The 19,137-nt window shown below is 34.2% G+C and overlaps 1 protein-coding gene across 1 annotated transcript in view; it reads right to left on the reverse strand.

The window, feature by feature from the left end:
* The window catches only part of LOC128231286 (somatomedin-B and thrombospondin type-1 domain-containing protein-like), a 47,496-nt gene extending 29,829 nt beyond the window's left edge, over window positions 1–17,667 (reverse strand). The window contains exon 1 of the mRNA XM_052943911.1: window positions 17,175–17,667. Within this exon, the coding sequence (XP_052799871.1) occupies window positions 17,175–17,424 (250 nt within the window). The 5' untranslated portion in view covers window positions 17,425–17,667. The remainder of the gene's footprint in view (window positions 1–17,174) is intronic.
* Between the last annotated feature and the right edge of the window lie 1,470 nt (window positions 17,668–19,137).

Below are 19,137 nucleotides of genomic sequence, written 5' to 3' on the forward strand. Positions count from 1 at the left end.
AATCTAATTAAATTTTACCATTATTTTTACGAAATTTCTAACTACACAGACACCTGGTTGAAAGGCATATAGTGTTGCTATTACAACCAAGATCGAGAAAGAGCATTGACCAAGCGTTCATGCCCCGAGGAAAATAATGTCGCAGAAGTAAATTAGAGGTATATTTTGTTGGTAATGAGGGATAATATACTGTTAAGCTATCATCCCAATGGACAACGCCTCCACAAATTGGTCAGTTATGTTGTTGTTTCATTATTACTAATATTTACAAGCAATTTCGGCAAACAAAGCTCAAAGGTTTGAGAAGAATGTTCAACGCCCCCTATTATGGGAATTCGGAATAAAACAATTTACAAAATAAGTACCAGTCCAGCTATTTATGGTAGCATCCTGTTTATAAGTGGCTTCTAAATGTCTGCCATTATTCAGAGCCCGTTTTGACCAACCGAAAACTAGAACTGTAAGCCATAGGCTAACGAATACCCCCCACCCCTCCATGTCTAGGTTGTTTGCCCTGGAGTTAGGCCGGACAAAGCTAATTTTGCCTACAAGGGGAGATAACTCCAGTCAGGGTCATGTGACCTGTACCAAATTCACAGAGGCGAAAGTTTACAACATGGCCATTAATTTCTGAAAGTTTGATAAAGATTTGTTGAATAATAACAAAGATGAATCCCGGACAGGGCTTATTTTGCCTACTTTAACACATCAAGGGGAGATAACTCCAGTCAGGGCCATGTGACCTGTACCAAATTCACAGAGGCGAAAGTTTACAACATGGCCATTAATTTCTGAAAGTTTGATAAAGATTTGTTGAATAATAACAAAGATGAATCCCGGACAGGGCTTATTTTGCCTACTTTAACACATCAAGGGAAGATAACTCCAGTCAGGGTCATGTGACCTGTACCAATTTCACAGAGGCGCAAGTTTACATCATGGCCATTAATTTCTGAAAGTTTGAAAAAGATTTGTTGAATAATAACAAAGATGAATCCCGGACAGGGCTTATTTTGCCTACTTTAACACATCAAGGGGAGATAACTCTGGTCAGGGTCATGTGACCCGTACCAATTTCACAGAGGCGCAAGTTTACAACATGGCCATTAATTTCTGAAAGTTTGATAAAGATTTGTTGAATAATAACAAAGATGAATCCCGGACAGGGCTTATTTTGCCTTCTTTAACACATCAAGGGGAGATAACTCTGGTCAGGGTCATGTGACCTGTACCAAATTCACAGAGGCGAAAGTTTACAACATGGCCATTAATTTCTGAAAGTTTGATAAAGATTTGTTGAATAATAACAAAGATGAATCCCGGACAGGGCTTATTTTGCCTACTTTAACACATCAAGGGGAGATAACTCCAGTCAGGGTCATGTGACCTGTACCAATTTCACAGAGGCGCAAGTTTACATCATGGCCATTAATTTCTGAAAGTTTGAAAAAGATTTGTTGAATAATAACAAAGATGAATCCCGGACAGGGCTTATTTTGCCTACTTTAACACATCAAGGGGAGATAACTCTGGTCAGGGTCATGTGACCCGTACCAATTTCACAGAGGCGCAAGTTTACATCATGGCCATTAATATCTGAAAGTTTGAAAAAGATTTGTTCAATAACGACAAAGATGAATCCCGGACAAAAAAAAAACGGACGGACAGACGGACGGACAACCCGATTCCAGTATACCCCCCCAAACTTTGTTTTGGGGGGTATAATAATATTCTAAAGCCACCCCACTTTTCTTGCATATATCTTTTTTTTTAATTGAGGATTTACACTTTATTTTGTAAACTGAGTGAAAACAAAAAAATTGGACACATTTTTTCTCAGGACTAGGACACAACTGTTTCTCATGTATGTTGGTCAACCAGTCTGGTATTAGCACAATAGTTAGCCGACTCGCTTCTCATCAAGGCGACCCAGTTTCGATTCCCAGCCTTGGTGCGTATGAGTTTGGTTAGTGGTCACCAAGTCAAGAGTTTCTCCTCAGCAGGTATTCGTTTCCCCCACAACACATGACCACAGTCACTCGCGAGGAACATCGTGCAACCAAGAGTGAAGTATAAGTTATCATAAACTTTCTTCACAATTGTTTTAAAATATATAATGTTTAATCAAACCAGGAATCCATCGAGGATTAAATCCGTTGCTTTTTGGTACTGACTAATTATCAAAGGGCTTTTTCCAAACAAATACAATATGCAGAAACTCATTTGTTTAGTTTTCAAATATTTTTTTTTCACAAGATTTGGGTAGAAATGAGTATCTGATATGCAAGGAAGAAAGAGAGAGGGGGGGAGGAAATGGGGGGGGGGGGAGGGGGTGTTGCTCTCAACAATCATGTCTTCGTTAATTAAATTCTGTTTAACACCACTCAAATAGATCTGCCACTGATCTGAAGACTACAATTTTCAGCACCTGATAATTTTCCAATAAAATTAATTGCAATCTGAATTTTATTTCCTTTTTGTGCGCTCGGTATTGTGCCATGTCACCGAGCAACAGCGAAAAGGTTTTAAGTAATATTTCACAGCAAGATACTTGACACAGTTTCCCTTTTACCACTTTATGTGCAAGCCGCTTGGACCACAAACAAAAGCTTTTTATCAGACAGATGATGATAGCTGAAGATTGTCATGTGCATGTTCGATGGGGGAGAGTTTTATTGCTGTTTTTATAGGAGTAAGATTTATTGCTTCTTTAAAACAACTTGAACTTTGTGCCAGTTTTATGTCTTAAACATATCGAATAAAATTTGACTTTAAATATTAGAGAAATCTTTTTGGCATAATAATTATACATATGCAATATTTCTTTAAGAGTTTATGTAATTAAGACAAAATATTAATCAATTTAGTAATATTTTTTATTCTATGAGAACAAATATGGCAAAGTGAATATCAATGCCAAGTTAAACACAATATTTAATGGAACAGACGTTATAAAATCAAGCATGCAATTTGGATTGGGCTACGAGTTTTGCAAACATCAGTTACAGCCTTCTCTCTGATTTTTTTTATAATTTCAAACATCTTAATTTCCCCAGTGTAATGTTACTTTATAGTACTTTCCAAACCAAAATCATTGGTTCATGAACGCCATGAACTTTTGCGGTCATGGACTGTCTGTAAATACAATCAGATTGCAAGAAATGTTCAAGATCTTATTAAAAACAAATGTTGATGAATTTTTAAACACAATCAATGACATTTTATGCACTTAAGTTTAAATTCCATACAAACAAATTATCTTAAGCCTGATTTTACAACATCAGCATATTTATAACTGCCAAAAAAACTTAATTAAAACAAATTAACTCCATTCCAACCAAACTACTCGAAATTCCAACAGCAGTGTCAGTAGGTGTGATGGTATCAGATTCTGAAGATTAGGTTTACATAGAACATGAGATAATCGCTGAAGAGGTACAAGAAGATGGCTATCACTTTCATTTTGTACTTCTGTACAGGAAGTATCACTAGCAGATTCTTTTGGTGGTGCATCTCACACAGGCACTCCCAAAAGTTATCCAGCTTAGACAAAAAAAAATCTGGAAGAAAAAAAGGGTTGATACTTAGGGATTTTCTTTAATAATGGACAGCATTTATTCTTCTCATTTAAGGACAGATGAGCGAATGTCACACATTTTCTGTCATAACTGCATGTTTGTATATTTGAGGAAAATGAAGGGACCTTGACAGCCCCTAAAACCCACCCACAAAAGCATTCCATGTAAAGAATGACCAACTTTTCGAATATTTTTAAAGGTCCTCTTTCCCTGTGACCGCATTTGGCAATGCTAGGTTTCTCTTAAGCGAATTCAAAGTCATTGGGCTGGAAGATTGGGACATTTCAGGCCATCAGATATCAACAAATTGTCCATCTATCATTATAATGTGCGATGGTCATGTAAAACTCAACAACAGTTACTGTAGTAAAGATAATGTGAGAAAAATAGCAGCATTTCTAAATAACTACAAATTCTATGTAAAAGTTAGTCTTTATTTTCGTTTTCTAAACAAGCAAGTCGGAAGACCGGGCACCCACTAAAATAATAGATAAATTTCTTAGTGTTCAGCAGGAAATGCCTCAAAAATGGAAATGCCTCTACACTAGCCTGCGCTAGTAGCTAATCTAAATAACTCATTTAATGAAACCGATAACAATTTGACTAAATGGGCAGTTGTTTTCGTTACTAAATGGAAATTTTGCGGTTGAAATCTGCTTCATGAATTTTTTTGGTTGTCCGAGCTCTTCTTAATGATAATATGTGAATTTGTCCTGCGATCCTAATCAGCGGTGGCTAAGTGATTTATATAGGCAAACTTTTACCAACAACAAACTTTAAGCATCAACCAAGTTGTAACCTACATGAGGCCATGATTACAGAACAGTCTTAAATCTTAAGTCGGACTCAAATGGTAATTTAACTGCAAATAATCATTTTATTGAAACTTTATATATGAGGTTTTAAGATATAATTTGCTGGCAATTTATTCTTTTTTTATTTTACATTTATTTTTGTGAAGCGAACAAAATCAGGATGATTGTTCAAAATCTAATAAAATTGTTATTCTGAGTCTGAGTCTCGACTCTGAGTCTCGACTCAAGACTTGAGACTGTTCATAATGACACGGCTGTCCGGGAATCCGGGAATCCAAGATGTTATTAAAATACCATGACTGGGTTGATTGGTCATTTGTCTGCTAAAATGCAGCAAACATCACAAGTCAGAGGTTCAAACTTACTTTTTATATAAACTTAAGTCTATTTTAGTGACTCAGAATCCACTGAGCTTGAACGATAATTGAAATAGTTTGATGCTAGTATGATAAAAAATCAATTTGTTTAATGAATAAAGGCACAAAAACATTCACCCCACCAATTTTAAATTATGATTTTTATCTCTTAAAATTAATGTGTTGCAAAATTAATATATCGCATGACAATATCCTACAAATTGAAATGTATCTAAACATGATATTCAATCATTCCTTTTTTAAATTTTAAACATTGAAATGAACATCAATCATAATTAAGGTTAATTTGAGTTTGTAAATCATATCAATAGATAAGGCTATTATATGATAGCTCTTTATGATTAATTTAAAAAATAATGAGTTAACATCTTAAAGCTGCACTCTCAGGGTTCGAATTTAACTTTGAGGAGCACTCGCAAAATGAAAAATCAACTTGCAATTTTAATTTTTTATTTGCTTTATTTCCTTATATATAGTCTAATTAAAGTAGATATAAGACATACTTGAATATTAAAAAGTATCAATCTTGAGTGTTTGACATTTTTCACTTTGAGGGGGACGGGTATATTTTCCCTCGCCATCAGGTAATACTCATTCGGCGAGCACGCTACAGATTTCCTTTTTAAAATTGTATGGTCTAGAAAATTTAGCCACTCACAGAATTTTGCGAGCTTGAATAAAAGTCACTCGCAATTTGCAAATGTCGCTCGCATTTTGCGAGTATGCGAGTCTAAATTCAAACCCTGACTCTCACAGATGGAAGGCTTTGACAACTGTTTTATTTTTTGCTTTGGAACGAGCGAATTACTGTGAAACTCCATGGAAACGAGTTATATAAGACTGCTGACAAAAAATTAGATCGCAGATTTTTATATTTAAGTTATAAAATTGATGTTTTTAAAATGCAATTTTCTTAAACCGTTAGTAATGGTTTAAGCCATTAAACATTAATTTTCGAACAGAAAAATGAAAATCTGCGATCTGATCTTTTGTCAGCAGTCTTATATCAGTAGTTTGTAGATATAATTTACCCAAAAATTTGCTCATTCCAAGACAAAAAAAAAAGTTGTCAAAACGGTAAATCTGTGAGAGTGCAGCTTTAAAGGGACTAGACACCAAATGAACCAAAAATTGGCAAAAAAGTATTTCCTCAAACCAAGCCTAGAATCATCAATTAAAACTAGTATGAAGCCAATAATACATCATTTTACATGATTAAAAGAATATGAGTGTATGGATACAGGAGTAAAAAGGCATATCTATGAGGCTATAAATAGAGGTGTTGAATTGCATATCATTATGACAAAAAGGACGATGCCAGTTTTTTAAGTGTCTTCATAAAATATTAGAAACTTGGAACAATAATTCAATTCTGTCAGATTTCCAAATTGTCCATAATCTTTATCACCTTAAAAAAGTGGGACATCATCGCAATCTATTTCATTACGTCTGAAATGACTCAAGCTTAAATGAGAAATTCACCTACATTTATTTACCAATGCACTAAAAATCTCAGACACTTTCATCATTTTATTATCGTCAAATAGCAATAAAGTATGTTTATTTACTTGATGACAAGTTAAGTTCCAACCTTAAATACGCTTAAGGGATTAAAATGCAGCACGGCAAGGCACTATTTGCATATGCACAGTCTACTTGCAATGAAATCAAATAAGTAGGATACAATTGATAAATAAATCTTTCTCTATTTGGTTTAAGGATTTAATAAGTTCATATTTGCTGCAACAAGTACAAAAATAAACATCCAACCTAATTTGAAACCAAATTTCATCAAAATATCTACTTAGTGTAACTGTACTGGTACTGTATCTAAAAAAGAAACACATTTTAAACAGATAACATTTGAATGGCTTTTTATCTACAAAGGGGGAAAATCCCATTTCAATGATATGAAGCTGACAGGATCATTTTAGAGAAATTGAGGATGAGAAATTGAGGATGCAATATTAAATGTTACAATGTTAGCCATAAAAATGTTTTTTTTTCAATCTTTAATGAAATCAGTACTATATATATACATGAATATTAATACCTCACATAAATTTGTCCCTTCTTTATATATATAACCTCGATCGGTCCTTATCACTGTATTTTGATGAAAATCCTGTTTTATGATGTCAGTGGTCCATATTATATTTTTGGCCGGTCTGGACCTCGCCAAAAATGCAATATGGACCGCTGACGTCATACGATTCGTAAGTGCGGCTTGCTATTTTCACAACGATGAAAACTTGTCGTAAGTAAACATTATCAGGTTTGTTGAATAAAACACATTTGAATCGCTTTAAAGATATTGTCTTGTAATGAAAAGTGTTCGGTATAATATAAGAAATATAACACACCACTTCGGGCCATATGGCATTATAAGGACCGGTCAGTCAGCCCCCGAAGGTGAATGGACCTCGCCTAACGCCTCAGTCCATATACACCTTTGGCGGCTGACAGGCTGGTCCTTATAATGTCATATGACCCTCAGTGGTGTGTAATATTTCTTCAATATTCTAAGTTTTCACTGTTACATATAGGAATGAAAGTTACATGATCACAATTGTGGCACACTTTGTGAAGCCCCAATGTTTTTTTTAAATGCTCAACTTGTTTTAAAATCAACTACTGATAAGATTTATCCATTGATTAAAAAAAGAAATCACGACAAATTACGACTCATAGAGCCTAATAAAAAAAAAATCTGTGAATGGAACAAATTTATTGCAGCTTATTAAAGGGATTAGACACCAGATGGTCCAAAAATCAGCAAATACAGTTTTTCCTCAAAACAAGCCTAGAATTGCTAATGTGAGCTAGTATGAGGCCGATAATACAATGTAACAATTAATCATCATGTTGCTGTCTCATCGGAGTTTCCTTATTTAAAAATAGTGCATAATCCGTTGTGAGTACAGATAAATATACCAATGCTATTTTTAAACCCCAGTAAATTTCGAAATGAAAAATTGCACAAAAAATGCAAAAGATGCATGTGTTGTATGTGACGGGAAACATCAGTAAGTAAGATTCAATGGGTTGTAAAGAATAATGGTAATTTTTTGTAAGATTTTGACAATTTTCTTGCAATTGGTGTCAAGTCCCTTTAATGAGGTTGTCCCTTAAGTTTCTTGTAACAGCATAGAGGTTTGTCTTTAAGATGCATTTAATTTTTTTGTATACATCTAAAGCACACCTTTATCTATACTTTTGACTGGTGTTTTAAGATTTCATTAGCGCAGTGTTTGAGCAATTAAAGCTGGCCGTTAAAACTAACGACCCTTCAAATGGGAGGTGTCCATCCAGGGGTCAACCTAGGGTGACTACCGGACATAACATCCCCTAACTTGGCTAGATCATTAGTTAAGGTGGACAGACAGCTTTGTCACTTTGAAAAATAGATCTTGCACAATTTAACATATCAACCTCAATGTTTGTTGTTGTGATAAATTAAGTTTTTTTTTTACCGTTAACCATTATTCACTTACATCTTTACAACAACAATAGCCTTTTTTAGAACAGTTTTGATGATAATAATGATAATAATAATGATAATAATAATGATAATAATAATTATATTTATCATTTTTAATAATAATCAAATTTGACCTCAAAGTCAAAATAATAACTTTGTACTTTATACAGAGTAATATTGACTATTATGATAAAATGTAATCTAAAAAGTTATGATTGATCAATTTGTAGGCCAATGTACATAAAACATATTTTTTGTGCCATTGTTTGTCCATGATAATTACCCCTGCGAGATATTCCAGAAAAAGTCAATAACTGTTCTAGTATTGTGCACGTATTTCCACTTCCCATGTATCATCTAGTGATATACATCACAATTAAGTTCCTGATTTAGAGGGGGATTCATCACGTGCAAATTTAGAGTGGGATCGATGCATCATTAACGGATTTCGAGGGGAATGTATCACTAGTGGATGTAGAGGGGGGAATTGCCCCATTAGCAGATTAAGAGAGGGATGCATCAATAACAATATAGACGGTGGTGAATCACCAGCAGATTTAGAGGGGGGTATGCATCACTAGCGAGCTCAAAAGGGGGGTGCATCTGGTGCAAGCCAGTGCCCTGTGTACTTTTTCAAGTCAATATTAGAGAAAATATATAAATTTATGAAATACACCTTTTTCAACCAGAGAGAGCAAAAGTCTTTCAGAGGAGGAGCCAAAACCCCACTCACCAGATTTGCATTTTTGTGTGTGCCAATGACAATCATGGATTTTTCTAATTTTCCATTGATTATTTTTAACCAGATTCAACAACATAAACACCAAATAAGTTGAGTCCAATTTTGACAATCAACAGAAAATAGAGCGGGTTACCTGGCTTATAAACACTCATCGATGTTACGCCATTCTTTTTTTTCTGTAAATAGCCCAGACTCCAACAAACAATTAAAACATGCACATATTTTAAGTGTATAACTTTCTGTTGAAGTTTTCTAGTTCATTAAAATGACCCTAAGATATCCATGAATCTAGCCAGATGTGCAGGTCTGAATAAAGAAAGGCTCATCCTTGGACAGCTCATTCAATTAATTTCACACTTTCTATTTACTCACAGTCCCTAAGTTCATAGTAATTCATGTATTCCAAACAAAGCGAGAAGCCAACAACCTTTTAACAAGGTATCAACTTTTCATTATTCTATGAAAAATGATCCTATTTTCCTTAATGATTTACTTATGTGACAGAATGTAAGTCCAAAGGCATCCTCTCTTCTTTTGGATGACGTAGTGTTACAAAAATTTTGGAAAAACAAAATTAATATATTAAGCAAACACATTGAGTTTGAGTTTGAAATTCTTGTGCCCGAGTGCTAATAACATGGACGCCACACATGTACGTCAACATGAGTCTACTCATGGAAGGTTAAGCATCCACAAAATGGGTTGTGATACATCGAGGGGTCAAATAAGGGTGACAAGCAATTGCAACAAGCGTTTTTGGCAATCCTTTGACTACAGAAAAGTTGAATCTCAAAATATTTAGTTATGGACCTTAAAATAATGTGGGCTTGTTATAATTATTGATGCTAAAATAATGTTTAAGCACCTAGATTCCATCCAAACCTATTTTATTTAAGCCATCCACGATGGACAAAAGAAGAAGAAGCTTATTTCACACCTTTCAGGTGCAGACACTTAATTTCGGCTTAATAAAATTATCTGGGTTTGGCAAAATACTTTTCTAGTGGGTCGCTGGGTAAAATAATAATGATGGCCTTATAAGCATAGAATAAGCTTATGATGTTTTTGCAATCTCCTGGCTATATTGATAGGTGTGTTTAAAATTAAAGAAAAACTGTATCATATCCTATTGAATTACTTCTTTTTTTAACAGCTAAGTTAAGATGAATTCACTTATAGAAAACTTGAACTATTACAAACATAAATGAAATATAAATACCACCAAAAAAGCATGAATGAATTCTGGCTGAAAATTAAATACAGCTGTTCGTGAATTGCATTGCTAATGGCGAAATTAGGTGCATATATCTCCAAAGAAATAAATTCAATATCAGCAGTATACTTTCAAATAAAGATTTTTCGGTCTGTCGCTTGCTGATCATGTGGGAAAATTTTGTTAATGAACATAAACTTTAACCACGAGCAGGATGTTAACGGCTGCTTAAAGATACTTAAATTTCAAAGTGCAGGTAAACCTGACTTAATCAAATGACAAAAAAAACATGCAAACATTTTTTCAGAATACGTTTTATTTATTTAAGGAGTAGATTGCCTAAAATCTCAACCAGCGGATCACTTTCATTTCATTTACAGAATATTTTTTATGATGTGCAACAACATTAAAGTGGTGCCCCCCCCCCCCTAAAACCATCATTTCCAACTAGAAATTGTTAAAAATTTCTTCGGGTTTGCATAAATAAACCCAACTCCCCATGCAAATATTTTATGCCCTATACCTTTCGCCCCTCTAATTTTGAATTTCTGGATCTGACCTTGGTTACAATATCGTCATATTAATTAAGCGCAGAGGTATAATTATCATCGCCAATGTTGTCAGCATGATCATGAAATATCGAGCAACATATCAAACTCACAGTTACTCAAAACTATACATTGTTCCATCAATCTGGGTACAATACTTTATGAGTTATTCCCCTTTAGTTTGCTTAAATTTAGCCATATTCTTTATTGATTGGTCAATATTTATCCAATTATAACTGTTGACCAATCAAATTGCTTATATGTGCAATTTAGCCAAAAGATAGCCTGTGGATAAATGATCCAGGTTTATACATTTGACAGTAGTTAAATTATATAATCCATTATATATAATGGTAACGGTCCGCTGTAGGCGGCGGATGTGCGTTCATAGTTTAACATTCTGTTATAGCTGGAAAGTACGTTCATAGTACGTATGTTTACTTGGTTGGTAATGTATCGGTCCGCTGTAGGCGGTGGATGTGCGTTCATAGTATAACATTCCGTTGTAGACGGAAGTACGTTCATATTACATATATGTTAACTTGGTTGGTAATATGCAAATTAGCAATTAAAGCCCGGGTTCTGTGTGAATAGAGAATTTAATGTATATAAAGACCAGTGGACCCCTTCAGGGTCGAGCATGCTTTTCTCTGAAGGGATCTGTTGGTGTTTATTTGGCTCGCACATTACATAATTCTGTACACTTTATGTTAGATAGTAAAATGCAAAACACGAATTACTGTTTTAATCATATCTCTCATCTATAGTGACAGGTATAGTTTTTAAATCAGTCGTACAAATGTATTTTTGATTACCTAATCTTAACTGATAAAAATGAATGGACATTATCTGCTTGACACACTTATCATACATATAAAATAGTTACAATTTCATCTGGTTTATTTCTTTCGTTTTTTTTAGCATTTTTTTCAAATGTTTACGTCATCAAAGGCTTTATCAAGTATTAAAAAAACAGGATGATAATTAATAAACTTGAAACTCCAGACAGTTTTAAAAATGCAGGAAAACGAATGCCTAGCTTCACAATCACTGAATGCTTTAATTATATTGATAAAGGTAGGAAAAAATGAGAATTTAAAATTGGTCGAGACATAAGAACTCATTTGATTTTTACGCATAAAAGTTATAAATGAATTCATTATTTTGGTAATTTCATCATGTCTTTAATTTAGTGATTCAATGTCATCGAATCTTTTAAGTCAATGTTAAGTTTAACAATCGTGCATTCAAAATGATTATCTTGTTAAAATCTTGCAGACGTTTTAATTAAAGTGAATGATAATTAAACAAAATTCAACAGTGATAATTACTTTGCAATTATTGATATATACCCAGGGTTTTAGCCAGGATTTTGAAAGGACAGGGTATCAAAGTGCTGCAGAAGGAGAGAGGAGATATTGTCAACACTAGTACTGGACTGTCTTAAAGGGACTAGACACCAGATGGTCCCAAAATTGGCAAATACAATATGTCCTCAAAAAAAGTCTAGAATTGTCAATACGAGCTTGTATGAGGCAGATAATTCATGACTTTACATTATTAAATGAATATTTTGTCCCTCTCTCGGCTGGGTTTACCCATTTAAAGCATGGTGCATAATGGTTTTCCACATTTTATAGTGTTTATGTTTGGCATATGAAAGTTAGTAGTGATTAGTACAGATACATATATATATACCAATGCTTATTTTAAATTTACATGGTAGACAGACTAAGTAAATTTGAAATTTTGAAAAATACGGAAAAACTGTGAAAGATACATGTGTCATTAGCGTTTCAATACGTTGCACACAATGATATCAATTTCATGTTCGTGTTTGACAATTTTCTTTTTTTTCTTGCAATTGTATCATCTGGTGTCTGGTCCCTTTAAGTCCTTCCAGGTTACAAAAATGCTCCTACATATGATTCTTGATTATACTGCCCCCTGACTTACATTAAGGCTTTAGGTCTGGGTTTGATCCCTGGATTGGCAACATATTTTTCTGTGCCATGATCACATTTATAAAAATTTACAACTATCTCTTATAATTAATTCTAGTCAGCGCATATTTTGTTAAAATTCAAAAAGTTCCCAATTTCAGATAAAAAACTCGAAGCTAATATGGTGCATCTCTTTAAGCAGTAAATGATAAAATTCACAAGTCAAGTAATATACATCAACATACAAGTCAAGTTATATATTATAGAAGAATTTATAAAGACTTTATGAAGTCCCTGAAGGAATTTCAAGTGATCATTTACACGGAAATATCGGGAATTGATTGTTTACCGTCTTGTAAAATCAGTGCTGGCCAATATACCCATAACAGAAAACCATAAAACATCACCAAATATTTGTGTACTTTCAAGAGCTAGTGCAATATAATTTACTGTTCATCAATGTTTATTGTCCAATGTTTATGGACATTAAGATTACTTCACATTACAAATTGTTAGTTTGTACCTACACAAATTGACAAATATCTGAATACTGTGAGGCTTCAGACCCTTGATTTTCAACTAACTTACGCTGGTGTCTGAATTCCATGCTTTAACGTCACAATTAAAATTATTTGTAAGGCGTTTCCAAACATTTTAAGGCGTTGGTAGGTATGTATTTTTTTAATGTTTTTTTTTTTATTTCCTTACCCTCAATTCCGTAATGAAAAAAACAAACTCAGTCAGTGCATAAACAAAAACTTAATAATGACCCCAAGAGAGGCTAAGCGATTTTGGCTTAATGGAACTCACTCGAATTTTGGCACCCATTTTTTCATATTTATGCATCTGAAAATAAAATGTACAATGTACCTATATTATAACTTTATACTCTTTGATACCAAAAATTGCAGAAAGAAAAACACTTAAAGTATAAAAAAATATTCTGGTTTTATATACATTGGGGAGCAAACCCACTACAATACAGCAAATGAAAAACTAGAAAACTGACAACAAAACCAAACTCCCACAAGGACTCATACACAAACATAAGGATATTTTACTTAACCTTTATATAGTTGAACATTACTGAAAGCTTGAAAATTGTGGACTTCAAAGACAATATATCAACATTTAGTGAAGGGTTCAAGCCGTCAGTATCTTAGTCTAAACACTCCTAATCATTTGCCCCACATTTAATTCGTCATAAAAAAGGGTAAAAAACATGAGCAAGTCCCTTGATGGGTTCGTGAATCAGTGTCAGGAAACCCATACCTAGCAATTTATTAAATGTCGCCTACACTCCATAATTAAAAAGTTTTATAAAAAATATCACATTTATAAAAGATGCTTTAATTGACTTACCCTGAAGATATTATTATAAAGCTTGAAAACTTAAAAAAAAAACACAGAACAGCACAGCGCAAAATTTCAGTCGAAATGGTTGCCTGCAGCCTGGGTTGTGACCACGACAATGTTCGTTTTTTTCCTTTTTGTTGTCAATCATGTAAAATGATAAACAATATGTAAACCTGTCTTTTCTTCTTTTTTTCTTTTTTACCAAAAAAGAGTTTGCAAAAACATTTGATTAAATAGGCCTTCTGAATCGAATGAAAAATTTTTCATTAGCAGCTAACAGACATGTAAGAGAAATTGTAAAGGATTGGATCAACTTCATATAAAAGATGGGGGTGGGGTAAGAATTCTATGGGTAGGTTGGAATCAGAGCTAGTACATATTATGGCATGGTATACTAAACAGCACAGGGTGTTAAAGAATAGTGTTCTGCCCAACTGCATTAACAATTACATCAAGTTTACTTCACATTTTAAAAACTGTACGATTAATTACGTCATACGACAGGCCAGGCCCGCTAGACAAATGTTTATGTAACCTCCATGTTACCTGTCAACTGCACACACAAGGAAAGGTGGACCGTCCTGACCCATGACCTGACTACTTAAGTTTAGACACAAAACCTGATATTGCTTGTTACAAGTTACAGTGTGCATTTGAATGAATGTGCATAATTCTATAAATTATATTATGTTGCAATTTTAATAACAGCCAATAATCGGGTCTTTTAACATGACCCTGTATTCCAGTAAAAAATCAGTAAAAAAATAGGCAAATGATTTCTGACCCACCAGAACACATTTCTGCTGCCCATTTGAAACGTAATGCCGGGGACCGGGGTCATGATTATTTTTTATCCCTTATTCCTGTCTACTTTTAGCAATTTTCAAATGAAACCCATGAATAATAAATGCCTCTGAGATGAACATGTAATTTCATTGCATATTGATGATCCCCACCCACCATTTGAAGACAATTTCCCCAGGGTAGTTTTGAAAAACCCCTAATTTACCATGAAATCCTCATTTAAAGATCCACTTGTATGCAGTTGCAAGGTAATAAACCTTTGGTTATCTTGACCACATAATTGGCATAATTTAGGAATTAGTGTATTGAACAGGTGTCTTTGTACCTGACCATCATGTAACTGATTCAATACAATGACCAGTGTCCTGAATACACTGGTCAGCATCTGTCTATGGCTGCAAGGTGTGAAGATCAAGATCTGATATCTCCACATGACATGAAGATGTCCACGGTGATAGCACCCAGGGTGTCATTAAGACTAAAATAATTAATGAACTGATAAATTAATGGCTTAAATATTGACTTAATGCTTGTGATCAAACACATAGTTCAGTCGCCCTTGGAAAACATTGGTGACGAAATATTCATTTTTCTAATCTCAGAAGTGGGTGGAGTTTAAACAATTTAGTAAAGCCATTCATTTTTAAAGTTTTTCAAAATTTTCCCAACACGTTCATTGAAAAAAGACGCTGTTATCTTAAGTTTACTTTTAATGTTTGATATGTTCCTTTAAATTAAACACACACAGACACCGCCAACACTTTTATACAGTATGACCTAATAAATATCAAATCAATTATTTCATTATCTTCGAAAAGTTCAGAACCTGTTCCACAAATTTGAGTCATTGAACTTGGAGACATCGTCAATAGCTCATACCGCTCTGTTTACTTTTTTTTTAAAGTGTAAATACAAAAGATATTTTATCTTCTCCTACGATTCAACGGTCCATCAGAAACGTGCGATTCACAAAAAAGTCTTACAGTCAGCAGAAATTATTTTTACGGACATTGAAGAGAAATGTCAAACTGATTAATGAAACAAATATTATCACTGATAAACTCTGGTTCGCTACTCTTTTGAACGTTCAGTAATTTTTTTTTCGTTCTCATTTGTCAGTAACATTAATAAAAGTTACAATGAGTAAGAGAAAAACTGAAAATCCCTGTGCAGGTGTTTGGCGGTCCAATTTGGCTTAAACTGATATACAAGGTCATGTTATACGAAGTATTAAATGTCTGATTGAAAAAAATTCAGGTGTCAATTTTCCGACTGCCGAAACTTTTTAAGATAACGTTCTAACAGACAGAGAAAGTTTTTTTTAAAGAGCTTAATGATCTTTGCGATTAAATTGAGGATAATAAAGACTGACATGGCTATAATGAATCAAGTAGATATTTGATGTTCTGTTAATTAAAATGATTTTTTAATAACATCATTAACAAAGACCACATTGTCGTAATACCTCAGAGGGTTATGACAAAAATCAACGCAAGCAATTTAAATGAATAGCAATAAATTACGCCATGAAAAGGTTGAGACCCCCATAAAAAATAAACATGACAAAAAGCACAAAGAAAAAATATTTAGTGAACAACTGCTTCATGATCAATTTTGATCAATGGTTCAAGACTTCAAAACTGTACTGAACTCAACAGCTGTACAGAAAAAATAACAGACCCTACATTGTTTTTTCAAACATGCCCCCAAAGCAATAATGCCACTTAGCCCTCAGATCTTCTTAACTCTTTCAAGAAATCATTAGGCCAAGCTTGCCATGTCTTTGAAAAAAACAACAACACCAGCTTTCACCCAATAATGAAATTATCATAAAATCAAAAGATCTGAAAATATGCTTGATTACTCAGCTGCTTTCTGTGCTACAAAGAACATCTATTTTGACCACATTGTTAAATACTTCATTAACACGCTGCTCTACTGATTCACAAACACTGAAAGAAATTCTTGGTACATTTATTGTACATGTACTTCAAAACAAAACTGAAAACGCTACTTTTAAACTTCATGCTACATGTCTTAAAGCAAAAATGTTGAAGATTGCAGCATATAATTTTCCATTTTTTAACTTCCCTTTTTGATAAAACGTATGAAATGGTGAATAAAAAAATAAACAAAACATATATGTATATCATACACAATACGCGTCTACAGTACTACAATTTGCACACACAGCATTCTTTAAAACAGGTGCAATCTATCAAACGAGTTGCACGGAGCACACGAGCATAAAATGATTCTGAGAGCGGTAGATACACAAAATCTGCGTCTAATTACTGACACACCGAGTAGCGCTTACCTTTGCATGTGTCTTGGAAATCTGAACAACAGTCTTTCATTTGAATGCATTTACTATCGCAGAAACAGTTGCCGATAGTTCCATCCATTTTCCGAGAATTTGGTACATAACACGTGTTATTTTTTTCTTGACAACAAAGTCCGGCGGACTCGCAGCCCGTAAAGTGCTTTACTTTTACTTCACTAAATTGTCCAAGAATCGTACCGACCACAGCTAATCCGAACACTAAAACTATTTTACTCAGCTCCATCTTGCCGACGTGTTGATGCTACGGCTGTAAAGAGATTTAAGCTGATAAGCCCAGAGACTCTCACATAAACTTTTTTTTATTTAAAATTAAGCTTTTATCCGAGGAAATCTTTTGCAAACCAAAGCGAACAGACTCTTTTCGCGTTCTGAATCCAACTAATTAGAATTGGACGGCTATCCAGTCTTAATTAATAAAGATCCAAAAACTTCGCCACTTTTAAGTCTGCCGCGGCTCGCTACTTCTGTCGACTACCTAAAATAAATGAATAGACCTGTCCGATATGCGTGCGCATCATCTGTGAGGGGCGTCTCAAAAGGCTTAAACAATACAAAACGAAAGTGAAACTACGATCAGATTTTTATTGTATCAAAGGGAAATAATAAGTAAGGGAACTGTTTAAATTTCATTAAAGTGATTAACGACCTTATTTGTATTATAACTAAGTTCAGGGGCGGCTTCAGGAAATGACGTGAGACGGGACGTACTTTTGGGGCTACACCATCGGAAGTCAATACTGCCCATATATAGCAATGTTATGGCCATTTGACGTTTGAACTGCAGTCTGCAAATAAAATGGTGACAGCACTATAGATCCAGGGTAACATTTTTATAATTTGAACAATTTCATGTTTCGCGGTCAATATAACGAAAATCGTAAAAAAAACTCTCATGGGCGTCTATTTATACAGACTAGATCATTGCTTCTGACAGACTGGACTGTCGCTGTCACGCGGCGCAGACTCAGCGAGGTGAATCAACACAGACCGGCGGCGGATTGTCACCGGCGAGTGAGATATAAGTCACATAACTTTCCCAAGAGGGAGAAATAACTCATTTATCGCCAGATGAAGTGGCTTACTCATTTCCTCTTTTATCTCCTGCAATCTTTTAAGTTGTGTTATTATCCTGATGTCTTTGTCTGAGAGACCGGTACCCACTTCAGAGCAATATTTCTACAATATTTAGTATCACTTATGGTGCATTGACTCATGATGCGAGGGGAAGAAATCGATGACTTTTTAATCACATGGTAAGCGCCTTAAAGGGACTAGACACCAGATGGTCCCTAAATCGTCAAATACAGTATGCCCTCAAAACAAGCCCATAATTGGCAATAAGAGCTAGTATGAGGTCGATAATACATCACTTTACATGATTAAAATGACATTTTGTTGATGTCTCAGCTGAGTTTACCCGTTAAAAAATAGCGCATAACGGTTTCCCAGTTTAGGATGTGTATGTTTAGCATGTGAAAGTCACGAACTGCAATAGTAGTAATACATACACCGACTCTAATTTTAAATTTACTGGTATTTGCGTGGTTGATAGACCTAGTGAACAACGAATAGGAAAAATACGCAAAAACTGCGAAACATATGTGCCATATTGATGATGTGATACATCAGTATGTAACTTTAAATGAGTTGTACAAAACGATATCAGTTTTATGTAAGTTTTTGACAATTTTCTTTTTTCTTGCAATTGTATCATCTGCTGTCCCTTTAATTAGGACGTCCTTAAGTTTCGTGTAAAATAAATTGCAATCGCATCATCTGGGGTCTAGTCCCTTTAATAACTTCCTAGCAAAAAAAATAAATGAGTAACATGTTCTTCTTAAGCCGTACCGCATTGAAACTGGTTTTTATTCTATATATCTTATGAAAGCAATAGTATTCAATGATAGATGAACAAGTTCCATGATAATAAGAAGAA

The sequence above is a fragment of the Mya arenaria genome, chromosome 4 (genome assembly GCF_026914265.1).
Source record: "Mya arenaria isolate MELC-2E11 chromosome 4, ASM2691426v1".
NCBI classification, from domain to species: Eukaryota; Metazoa; Mollusca; class Bivalvia; order Myida; family Myidae; genus Mya; species Mya arenaria.